The 12100-nt window shown below is 36.2% G+C and overlaps 2 protein-coding genes across 2 annotated transcripts; one reads left to right on the top strand and one right to left on the bottom strand.

Annotated features, from left to right (window-relative positions):
* The first annotated feature begins 596 nt into the window (after window positions 1-596).
* Window positions 597-2434, top strand: LOC141672594 (peroxidase 7-like). The gene is made up of 3 exons (XM_074479233.1): window positions 597-963; window positions 1337-1679; window positions 1809-2434. The coding sequence occupies exons 1-3, from the start codon at window positions 673-675 to the stop codon at window positions 2213-2215; spliced, it is 1041 nt and encodes a 346-aa protein (XP_074335334.1). The 5' UTR covers window positions 597-672; the 3' UTR covers window positions 2216-2434.
* A 1893-nt stretch (window positions 2435-4327) lies between these two features.
* LOC141673918 (uncharacterized) lies at window positions 4328-4993 on the bottom strand. The gene has a single exon (XM_074480646.1). The coding sequence runs from the start codon at window positions 4991-4993 to the stop codon at window positions 4328-4330; it is 666 nt and encodes a 221-aa protein (XP_074336747.1).
* Between the last annotated feature and the right edge of the window lie 7107 nt (window positions 4994-12100).

Genomic DNA, 12100 nt, shown 5'->3' with positions numbered 1-12100 from the left:
AGAATACTTATTCCTGAGAGAAGTGTTTTGTTGAAACTTAACCTGATAATAATTCCTAAATCTAAAAAGACTTGATTCCTATATAAAAGATATATACGTACCCATCTTGAGAGAGGATTATGAAACTCATACCCGATTACCTTGTCAAGAAACGTCTCTCCACAATTAATCCATATACTTTATGTACATTCTTCTTATATCTTTATATATACCAAAAACCAATCTACAAATCTTAATATTGGTGACGAAATTTGGTTCGAAACATTATTATTATTATTATTTAAAAGAATAATAGTAACAAATGCTGGCAAAATGCTAATCATTTTCTCATTTTGGTGAGTTAAAAATTCTACATCAATGTCTTTGCACGTCCAGATTTATATATTAAATGACTCACAATAATAGTTAAAGTTCAATACTTTGTCATAAAGAATTGGCATCACTAAACTTACACCAAAAATCGGCTTAAAACGTGTAGTCACGTAATGAATATCAAAAAAAGGAGTGCTTCTCCACATGAATATCCTTACCTACCTCATATCATATGCATGCATTTTCACACAATAGTCAGCTCTATATATGCACAATATCAATTACCATATATGACAACAAAAACAAAATCTTGTGTTATTCATCGTAAGATATTTCTGGAAGAAGAACATTATACAGAAAATGAAGACTTGCATTAGCTTTTTCTTGATATTGTTCTTGGTTGTCGTTTCAGCCAAAGGTTATGATGGAGTTGATGATGACGAGCAGGGCTTCCCCGGAAATTCAATAGCCACCTTTAAAGATTTACCCGATTACTCGGATTTCGAGGATGATCTTACCTTTTCATACTACCACACTAGCTGTCCAGTTGCTGAAGCCATTATTCAAAGGAAAGTTGATGAATGGGCTAAGAAAGATGACACTCTTGCCCCTAGTCTTATAAGGTTGCAGTACCACGACTGCGTTGTTCGGGTAAGTAACTAGCTTCTGCATTCACAGTTTGACATTTCGTAAAAAGTTAGATAAACAGAGTTGTCTATATAAATCTCTTTGTTAGCACACACTTTCCGTATGATCATTAATGTGTTAAGTGCGCCAATATTAAATTATCTGCACTTAGTAATTACCAAAATTGGGCTGGCTATGATCATAGGTAAATAATGTAATTGGGCTGGCTATGATCATAGGTAAATAATCGAGGTAAGTTACACGCAGTGATTCAGAATCAGCTGTCAGTTGATTTGCACATATTGCCAGTTATAAAATGCATGCAGCGATTCATAACCAGCATCGACTACAAACCACAAATGTTAACATGTTCTAAAAAGTCCATGTGCATATGTAGGGATGTGATGCCTCTATACTTTTAGACTACGATGGAAGTGAAAGGAGTGCGAATCAGAGCAAATCCTTGAGAGGATTTAAAGTTATTGATGACATAAAAGCAGAATTAGAGAAGAAGTGCCCGAGGACAGTGTCTTGTTCAGATATTCTTGTTGGTGCAGTTAGAGATGCTATTAGAATAGTTGGAGGTCCTTTCTACATGGTTCCCTATGGCAGAAAAGATGGACGAGTTTCTAAAGCCAAAGATACTGAATCTCTACCAACTGGTCGCGAAAAAATCACTGATCTCGTTGAGTTTTTCCAGTCCATGGGATTGAATGTACTCGATTTGGTTGTTCTCTCAGGTGAATTACATATCTTCGTATTAAGTAATCATAACAATCGAAACTCAATATCATATACATACGGTATACCTCTAAACTAATACTTCAGTTGCTAAATGACCAACTTTTGTTAAAATTTGACATTTTTAGGAGCGCACACAATTGGAAGGACTTCATGTGGCTCAGTGCAAGAAAGGTTGTACAACTTTAATGGAACAGCTGGACGGTCCGATCCATCCATCGACCCAAAATACTTGAACTTCTTGAAAAGAAAATGCAGATGGGCTTCAGAGTTTGTGGATTTTGATGGCATAACACCCAAGAATTTCAATAATGAATACTACAAAAACCTTCAAAGAAACATGGGTCTTTTATCAACTGACCAAATGCTCAACAAAGATTCAAGAACTTCAGTTTTGGTCAGTGCCTTGGCTTCTCAGCCTGAGGTTTTTTACTCGCAGTTTGCTGCTTCTATGGTCAAGCTTGGAAAGATTCAAGATCCTTCTTCAGAAGGTAAGGGAGAAGTTCGTCTCAATTGCAATTACATCAATGCTTAATGTAAACTTTGACATTAAGTCAGTTTAACGTAATCCAAGTACAAGAATCGCGATCCAAATCAAGGAGTTTGTTTTTGGCTTTTTTTCCCATGAAATTTTGAATCAGATTAAAAATGTTTCATATTTGTAACTGTTTCCCTTTTTACTTCATTATGTAGAGAGGTATTTGGGAATAGTGTTTGTTTATTTACTTTCAAGTAAACACATTCGATTATTGATTTCGGAAATTTGCATGCTCTAAACATCTGAAAATTACAGCGAATAGTTAACATATGATTGATCGTTCAACATGTCATGTGAAGTCCCACCGCAATTCCTATATAAATCGATACAAAAGAACCAGCAGAAATATATTGACTCAGACACGCAGAAACACATAGTAAAACCAAGATTGGATTGTTAATGTAGAACTAACTAGTCACATTTCAGCAGCCGGATATTAACCTGTACATTTGATTGGTGGCTCAAATTTAAATCTATAGCGTTTTTCAGAAAGCTGGTCGCCAATTACAGAAATTGTCTTACCTGCCTCAACAATGAATTTACCCGAACCTCGACCATGTCTAAAAGCCCAACCAAATCATTTAATCTAAAATAGACGGCAAGCTTATAACTGTGGAATCTGTTGTAAAACCTTAGAGAAAAAAGACACCTACATTTTTGCAGAGAACTTGTACTACTATATTTCTTGTTTTCTTTTCTTCTTCTAAAACTCAAGGTAAACTAGCCATTATATAGGCTTTACAAACATATTAAAACTAACTATTACTAAAACTAACCACTACTAATTAATGGGTAAATTACATGTCCATAATTTACTCCATAACTCCACTACCCCACTACTAAACAATTATAAAATAATATTTTTCTCTAATAATTAATCTATTGCTAAATATCTAATAATTAAATAAACAAATAATTAATAACTAAATTTAAGATTATTCCAACATTCACCCCATAATCTTAAATTTACGAAACACTTTCTCTTAGCATGTGATGCACTTCTCACCACCATCAATTTTGATGCACTATCTCATCAAAAACACTTTGGAGCACTTTCTCTCCAAAAACACTTTGGAGCACTTTCTCTTCACAAGTCTAAAGGAGTGGTTCTCCCTCGATCAATTGTGTCATCCTTTCTTCATCATTCTGAAATCTACAATTTTTTGCCGGATGCCCATATTTTTTGCATTTGTATATGTGTATTTTTATAAGAGTTTTATAAGCCGTGGATCATATGGCTCTGATGCCCATGTCGGAAAAACTTAGAGAAAAAAGAAGACACCTACATTTTTTTTGCAAAGGACTTGTACTGCTATATTTCTTGTTTTCTTTTTCTCTTCTAAAACTCAAGGTAAACTAGCCATTATATAGGCTTTACAAACATATTAAAACTAACTATTACTAAAACTAACCACTACTAATTAATGGGTAAATTACATGTCCATAATTTACTCCATAACTCCACTACCCCACTACTAAATAATTCTAAAATAATATTTTTCTCTAATAATTAATCTATTGCTAAATATCTAATAATTAAATAAACAAATAATTAATAACTAAATTTAAGATTATTCCAACAGAATCTAGTTCCAAAACAAAAACTCATAATACGAGAGACTGGAATAAGTAAAACCTCCGTACTTCTGAACTTCAAAACTTACTCACTTTCTACTAGCACCGGTACTCAAAGCCAGGAGTAATGGGGAATTGTTAGCGATGGTTAACAAATTACTTCTTAGGCTTAGTTGTTTTTGGTATTTTCTGAAAAATTGAATAAGAAAGACAATAAAGCTGAAAAGAAATAGTTTATTCTCCAATATAGTCCAACAGTTGGGACCAATTCTGTTTATATTACAGACCCATTACCTGCCAGCCACTTGATTAACTTTAACAGGTGACTGACGGAACCGTTAAACATAACAAAAGGATAAACAACAATTTGACAATATGACAATCTATGCTGAGAAATAAACAAAAGGGGCTCCCGCCTAAACTGAAAGTCATTTAGGTATTTAATCGGGCCAGGACCCGAAAAGTGACAACTACCCACTGCCAGAGAAAATCCTTGTTCTCAAGGATTGAAGTTCGGGAACCTGCTCAACATATTTACCATAGCTTCCACGTGGCTTCCTCATCTGTCCCATTCTCCCATTTGAATATTACCATGGTGGCTGGTTTGTTATGTCGTTTTATAAAACGCCTGTCCAGAATAGCTATTGGTTGTGGGTTAAGAGAGCCTTGATCATTAATGCCCCGTAAATCCACTTGGACTAATTTGTGATTGCCAATCTTCTTCTTAAGTTGTGAAACGTGAAAAACATTATGCAGCTTTGCTCCTGGAGGTAGTGTCAGTTTGTACGCAATTCTTCCAATCCATTCTGTAATATGGTAAGGGCCATAATACTTAGCTGAGAGCTTGTGATTTCTGCGTGTAGCCAAGGATTGATGTCGGTATGGCTGGAGCTTGAGAAATACTTCATCATTTACATTGAATTCTCTATCAGTACTCTTCTTGTTTGCATAGCATTTCATACGTTCTTGATCTTTACTGAGGTTGTCCTTTAACAGAAGTTGAGTTGCTGCTCGTTCTTCGAGAAGGTTATTCACAGCATGATCCTTCATTTTGTTATACTGGTAATGATTGGATGGTGGTGGCTTCGAATAGAGAGCTTGGAAGAGAGTCATGCCCAAGGAAGAGTGGAAGCTAGTGTTGTACCACCACTCTGCAAGTGGCAACCAAGCGACCCAAGCTGATGGTTTACATCCAGTCATGTATCTGAGGTACATTTCGATGCACTAATTAACCCTTTCCGTTTGACCATCTAACTGGGGATGGTATGTTGTACTCATCCTCAGCTTAGTACCAAGAGTAGTGAATATTTATTTCCAGAAGTTACTCACAAAGATTGGATCACGATCAGATATAATTACAGTAGGTGTACCATGCACCTTAATGACATAATCTAATAGCTCTTGTACAACCTTGCTAGCTGTGTATGGGTGAGAAAGGGGAATGAAGTGGCAATATTTTGTTAACTTGTCAACCACGACTAGGATGACATCATTTCCCTTGGACTTTGGAAGCCCTTCCACAAAATCAGTGGATATTACCTCCAAAGCATGATCTGGAATTTCCAGAGGTTGTAGCAGGCCTGGTGAGTGGAGGTGTTCAAGCTTGTTTCTTTGACAAATCTCGCATTCTTTAATGTCAGCAGTGAAATCATTTCTAAGTCCAGGCCAATAAAAATGTCTCTCAGCTCGCTTGATAGAAGCATTGATGCCCGAATGGCCACCCTCTGCACTGTCACGTATAGTAACACAAATTTGGTGCCTCAAATCAATAGAGGCCCCCACATAGTATTGTTGATCCTTCTTGAGTATGTCTTCCACCAGTGAATAACCAGGTTTACTCTGTGGGTCAATGAGTATTGCTTCCACAATTTTTTGCACTTCATTATTCCCTTGTTGGTTGGCCAACAACTCTGCTTTCCACAAGGGTTTGTCATAGTGGATTATGGATGACAGTTCTGGTTTCTCATGTAATCTGGATAATGCATCTGCAGTGTAATTTTCCTTACCTCGTTTGTAGATCACTGTGTAATCAAAGTCAATTAACTTAGATAACCACTTCTGTTGAAGGCTAGTTGTAATCTTCTATTCCATGATGTACTTCAAGGCCTCATGATCAGTTTTGACTATGAATGGATGACCTAGTAAATACGATCTCCATATTTGAGTAGTCATAATAACTGCCACAAGCTCTTTTTCATATATGGATAGACATAGGTGTCTTTAACTCCATGCCTTGCTCATGTAGGCCAAAGGCTTCCCATCTTGCATCAAGACATCACCTACACCTGAGTTACAAGCATCAGTCTCAATGGTGAGAGGTCTAGAGAAATCCGGTAAGCCCAGAACTGGTGTGGTGGACATGGCCACCTTGAGTTTAAGGAATGCTTCTTCAGCTTCTGAGGTCCCAGCGAATGCTCCCCTTTTAGACAATTGTGTAAGTGGTTTACTCATTATGCCATAGTTCTTCACAAAATATCGGTAATATCATGTTAGCACTAGGAAACCTTTTTTATTCTTTAATAGTTTTAGGAGTAGGCCAGTCCCTCATAGCTTGGATTTTTAATTCATTAGCTGCAACTCCCTTAGCTGAAATAAAGTAGCCTTAGTATTCAATGTGAGTCCTTTCCAGTTCACACTTACTCTTCTTAATGTACAATTTTTTGGCTCTGAGAATATCAAAAACTTGTTGCAAATGCAGTAAGTGTTGTTCTTCATTTTCACTGTATATGAGGATGTCATCAAAAAAAAATGAGCATAAATTTTCTAAGGTAAGGGATGAACAAATCATTCCTCAAGTTCTGAAAAGAAGCAGGGGCATTTGTTAGCCCAAAAGGCATCACTAAAAATTCATAGTGACCTTGGTGTATTTTGAAGGCTGTTTTATAAATATCTTCTTGTTGTACTCTGACTTAATAGTAACCACTGAAAGGAATATGTCCTAAGTCCAATCATGTATTAGGATTTAGGAATAACTTTTATGTAATCTGTTTTGATTTCATTGATATTAATAAAAGACTTGTTTTGTTTTTATTACGGGCTCTATCTATTTAAGTGTTTAAATAAGATATATCATAGTTTAGAGTAAAGCTTTTTATGGATTATGATGAGATCATAATAGTGAGACCTAAAAAGATGATAACTCTAAACTTAAATAGTTCCTGGTCATAGGATTACTAACTGGTAATTAATAATCCGCAAAGATCGGTACATACTATGCTTGCTTCATTATGAAGGATGTCTGTTCTCATAGACATTTGTGTGGTGACACTATAGCTAGTATGTAGGTGCTTATTATAGAATAAGTTCACTGAACATCACTCGCACAACTGAACAACTGATGGAGTTCACTCACGTGTCAGCAGTTGTTCACATAGTGATAGTTGTACAAGTATCCTTAGACTTGAGGTCATCATAGTCATCTTGTGTACACTGAAATATGCTTTGGTTTAGTTCTTAGTCTCCAGGGATAATTATTAGTGCTCTTCTGGGTATAGGAATTTGTACACGAAGATAGTGTATGATCAATAAAGGATCTACCCCTTCCAGTGAAGGAAGCGAATATTCAAGGCTGATCCACTTATGCTAGTTCAGGAATCTCTGGCCAGAGTGAATGAAATTAGAAAGGAGTTTCTAATTTGCATAGAACTACGCATAGTAAATGGTAAGCAAGTGATTGAATTAGATAGGCTTGACACGAGATCCATGCCTTGTATTTAATCGGAACATTGTAGGGTAGAAGGAGTTTATTGTACGGTAGCTATTCACTGACAGGTTCTTGGTATTCTAAGCAGTGAATTCATATTATCCGGATAGTCGCGATATGTTGAGAAGCATCACTCACGATGTAGAATAAATGTGATTAATTAATTAATCATATTTAATAAATTAGAGAATTTATATAAATAATGATAAAATAGTTTTATTATTATTTATTTCTACTACCGGCTTAATATTGAACCTACAGGGTCACACCATAAAAAGAGAATGATTTAATGGTGGAGGAATTAATTAATAATGGCTAATAATTATTTATTTGTGAAATAAATAATTAATTGGCAAATTTAATAATTAATTAAATGAGATTTAATTGATTATAAAATAATTAAGAAAAGTTCTTAATATTATTAATTAAAGGATTTAATTTTTGGAAATTAAATCAAGAGAGAGAATTATTTCTAAAGTGTTTAGAAAAAGGATTAATGACTAAAAGGTGTTTTAATTATTAATGAGAATAATAAATGGGATAATAATAATAATATTTATGGGAAAATTTCAGCTGAAAATTTTGCCTATAAATACACTATTATAGACCCTAATTTTATTCTAACCCCATCGAAACCCGAAAACCCAAAAAGTTTGGAAAACCCAATTCTCTCCACCTCTTTCCTCCTCCTTAACATCGTTTTCTTGGTGGATACCGGTGGAGTGCTTCACACTTGAGGAGCAACTGCTAAGGATCTCTGATCGTTGTCTCCGAATTATTTTAAAAGGTTAGATTCGATCCCTCGAATTTTTATTCATGATCTGTATGCTTTTATTTGGATTTTATATCTGTAAAAGTGTTTTGCCATGCCCCGCTGCGTTTAAAATCCAACAATGGTATCAGAGCATAGGTTGTATGCATATAGATCTGTGGTAAAAATTTCAGAATTTTATATGCTTGTATGAATTAATGATGATTTTTACAAGTTATATCATGGATTAATTTTGTCTGATGAGAAATCGTTTCTCAGAATAATTTTGAATGTTGATCTGGGTTTTAAAAGTATTGTAGATCGTCTGGGTATTTTTTTCATAATTTTAGGATGTATAGATTTTTTATTATGAATTTTTGAAGTTGTATCTATTAAATTCGTAATTAAATAAATTATATATATATATGAATTGTTTGTATGTATATATCTGTTATATATTTGTACACCTGCTCTGCTGTTGAAATCAATGGCACATGTGATGTGTTGACGGAAAAAGAGAAGACGGCGACATTCGAAAACAGGGGGCGGACCGCGCGTCGACCACGCGCGTGTGGGGCTCACGCGCTAGCGTGCCACGCGCGGCGCGTGGAAGACACGCGCTGGTGACGTCATGCTGACGTCAGCAAAGGGCTTCGGGCGCGTGAGGCGCGTGAAGCGCGTGGGTGCGCGTGGCGGAGTTTAGACACGCGCCTGACAGCGCGTGTGCGCGTGTCGGCGCGTGGGGACACTTCTTTTGGCGCGTGAGGGCGCGTGGTAGCTCAGATTTGGGTGATTTTGGTGCCGTTGGATTCGTCTTTTCAAGACGCTTCTAATGGTATATTATATGATATTTTATAAAATTGTTTCGAACTGTTTATAGCTAACAGAAGTGTTTTAAGCTATTTTTAACTGTTTTAGTTGCTTTTAAATGCTTCATGTGATACATAGAGATGTATAATGCTTAGAATAATGTGCTAGATGATATAACATGCCTACCTTGATGTTTATTCATGTTGATATATGTGATATATGCTTAGTTTATCATGCGATGATAGATTTAGGTGAACTTAAATAAACATAAGGCGTTTGTTAGACAACCTAGTATAGTGAAATTGTTTCATAACCTTAATAATAATATTATGAATACAATCATGAGATTCTTGTGTTTATGAAACACGTAATTGAATATGAATTTTCGATATGAGAGAAAGGATGATTCTGTCAACAACAGATTTCTATCTGTAAGAAAGGGTTATTAAGTGACGCCTCTTGACAATGCTCCACCCGATCTGGGAATCATCTGATTATTGATTATTGATTTGAAATATTTAATTTAAAAGGAAGAATTTCTTTATAATATGATTATGATTGTAACGTAATATAATCCCTCTAAAATTAAATAATATCAAGTAGAAATTGGCCAATGATACAACGGGCTTGTGTCGGTCATAGCCTTCCAACATGATAGAAAAGTAGTTCTTATTTTTGAATCATTGTCGGTTCGTGCTACAGCCGAGGGCTTTGATTTCGAAATAAGAAATACTTGTCTATTACATAGAGATGTGTACATTGAATAAGAATCTGAAGGTCGGTACGTGTTACAGCCGTGGGCCTTTAGGGACTGATTCAACTGTACGGAATGTTGGGTTAGACTTGACTTAGAATATTGAGTTTGTCGTGCTACAGCTGAGACTCAATTATTCAAGAGGCTAAAGTTTGATTAGGGAATAACATAAGATGTAATTGACAAGAGTTGTCTGCCTATTGAACATTACATGGCGGTTCGTGCTACAGCCGGGGTCGTGTAATGGAATGTAGGATCCCTATTCTCACTAGCATTATGAATGCTTAATTTTTCCACGTAGGGGGTTGAATAAATTAGATAAACTAGTGGGAGCCACTTATGAATAAAGACCCGATTCATGTAGTGTTTTAAAATGAAATCGAATATTTGCTAAGTGTTGTTATGTGTTTATCATTTACAGATTTACTTTGTACGTTATGTCTTCTGCACTATCACTCAGGAGCATACTAGATGCTCACAAATTGACTGGTCCTAATTATGCTGACTGGCTTCGAAACTTGAGAATTGTTCTCAGGATTGAGAAGCTGGAATACGTGATTGACTCACCTAAGCCTACTGAACCTGCTAGTGATGCACATAATGATGAACATGTTGTGTATCGTAAGTGGTTAGATGATGCAAATATTGCTCAATGCATCATGCTAGCTTCCATGAACATTGAGCTACAGAAGCAACATGAGCATATGGATGCTCACACTATCCTCATGCATTTACAAGAGTTGTATGATGTGGCAGGGAGGACAGCTCGATATGAGATATCGAAGGAGTTGTTCGGTTGTAGGATGTCTGAGGGATCATCTGTGAATGACCATGTACTTAAGATGATCAATTTGATTGAACGTCTTGGACAACTTGGTTTTGCCATGGATGGGGAGCTGAGCCAAGACTTGGTCTTGCAATCGCTTCCGAGTTCGTTCTCGCAGTTTGTTGTGAACTTTCACATGAATAAGTTGGATGTCAGCCTGCCTGAACTCCACAACATGTTGAAGACTGCGGAATCAAATTTCCCCCCTAAGAAGAGTTCTGTTCTTCTAATTGGTGAAGGTTCCAATCCTAAGAAAAGGAAGAGGAACTCTTCCAAGAAGAAGAAAGTAGGTAAGAAAATGCCGGTTCCACCAAAAGCTGAAGACCCCGAGAGCAAAGTTGTTTGCTTTCACTGTAACAAGGTGGGGCACTGGAAGAGGAACTGCAAGGTTTACCTTGCAAAATTGAAGAAGAAGGGTAGTGAGACTACCGCTTCTGATTCAGGTATGTTCATGATAGAAGTGAATATGTCATTTCTACTTGGGTATTAGATATCGCCTGTGGTTCTCATATCTGCAATTTGTTGCAGGGACCAAGGAGAAGTAGGACTCTTGAGGAAGAGGAGGTGATTCTACTGATGGAAATGGAGCAAGAGTTGCTGCTGAAGATGTAGAATCATTTCATTTACATATGCCTACGGGCAAGACTATTGTTTGAAATAATTGTTATTTTGTTCCCTCGATTGTGAGGAATATTATTCCCATGTTAGACTTGGCTGGATTTTCATTTATTATTGAGAATAATGAATGTTCTATTCTTAGAGATAATATTCTTTATGGGCGTGGTACTTTAAATAATGGTCTGTATATATGTGACATAATTTACTTCAGATTGAACAAACTAATAAAAGAAAAGGGATGATGAAAATCTCACTTTATAGTGGCACTGCAGTCTCTATTTAGTGGACATGGAGAGAGGGCTGCAGATTTGCTAGGAATGGTACACACAAATGTATGTGGACCAATGTCTACGCAAGCCATGGGTGGATTTTCATACTTCATTACTATCATAGATGATAGATCTGGATTCGTATATGTGTTTGATGAAACACAAGTCTGAGGCCTTTGAAAGGTTCAAAGAATATAAGTATGAAGTGGAAAAATAAACCAAACATAGTATTATAATTCTTCGATTAGATCGAGATGGTGAATACTTTAATGGAGTGTTTCTAGATTATCTCAAAGTAAATGGTATAGTCTCCCAGTGGACTCCTCCAGATTGGTATCTGAAAGGAGAAATCGAACTTTGTTAGACATAGTTCGGTCCATGATGAGCTATACAAATCTTCCAGTATTCATATGGGGTTATGCATTGGAAACCTCAGCATATTTACTGAATAAGGTGCCTTCCAAAACTGTTCCTCAAACTCTGTATGAGATATGGAAAGTAAGGAAACCGAGTCTTAAACACGTTAAGATTTGGGGATGTCCAGCTTATGTCAAGTAAGTTGACCCAGATAAGCTG

The sequence above is a fragment of the Apium graveolens genome, chromosome 7 (genome assembly GCF_009905375.1).
Source record: "Apium graveolens cultivar Ventura chromosome 7, ASM990537v1, whole genome shotgun sequence".
Classification (NCBI taxonomy): domain Eukaryota; kingdom Viridiplantae; phylum Streptophyta; class Magnoliopsida; order Apiales; family Apiaceae; genus Apium; species Apium graveolens.
The sequence above is the reverse complement of the archived record's forward strand: the minus strand, read 5'-3'. Positions and strand labels throughout refer to the sequence as shown.

Coding starts and splice junctions, on each gene's coding strand:
- LOC141672594 (XM_074479233.1), top strand. CDS start 673: ATGAAGACTTGCATTAGCTTTTTCTTGATATTGTTCTTGGTTGTCGTT. Junction 964..1,336: donor ACCACGACTGCGTTGTTCGG/GTAAGTAACTAG, acceptor GTGCATATGTAG/GGATGTGATGCCTCTATACT. Junction 1,680..1,808: donor CGATTTGGTTGTTCTCTCAG/GTGAATTACATA, acceptor TGACATTTTTAG/GAGCGCACACAATTGGAAGG.
- LOC141673918 (XM_074480646.1), bottom strand. CDS start 4,993: ATGACTGGATGTAAACCATCAGCTTGGGTCGCTTGGTTGCCACTTGCA.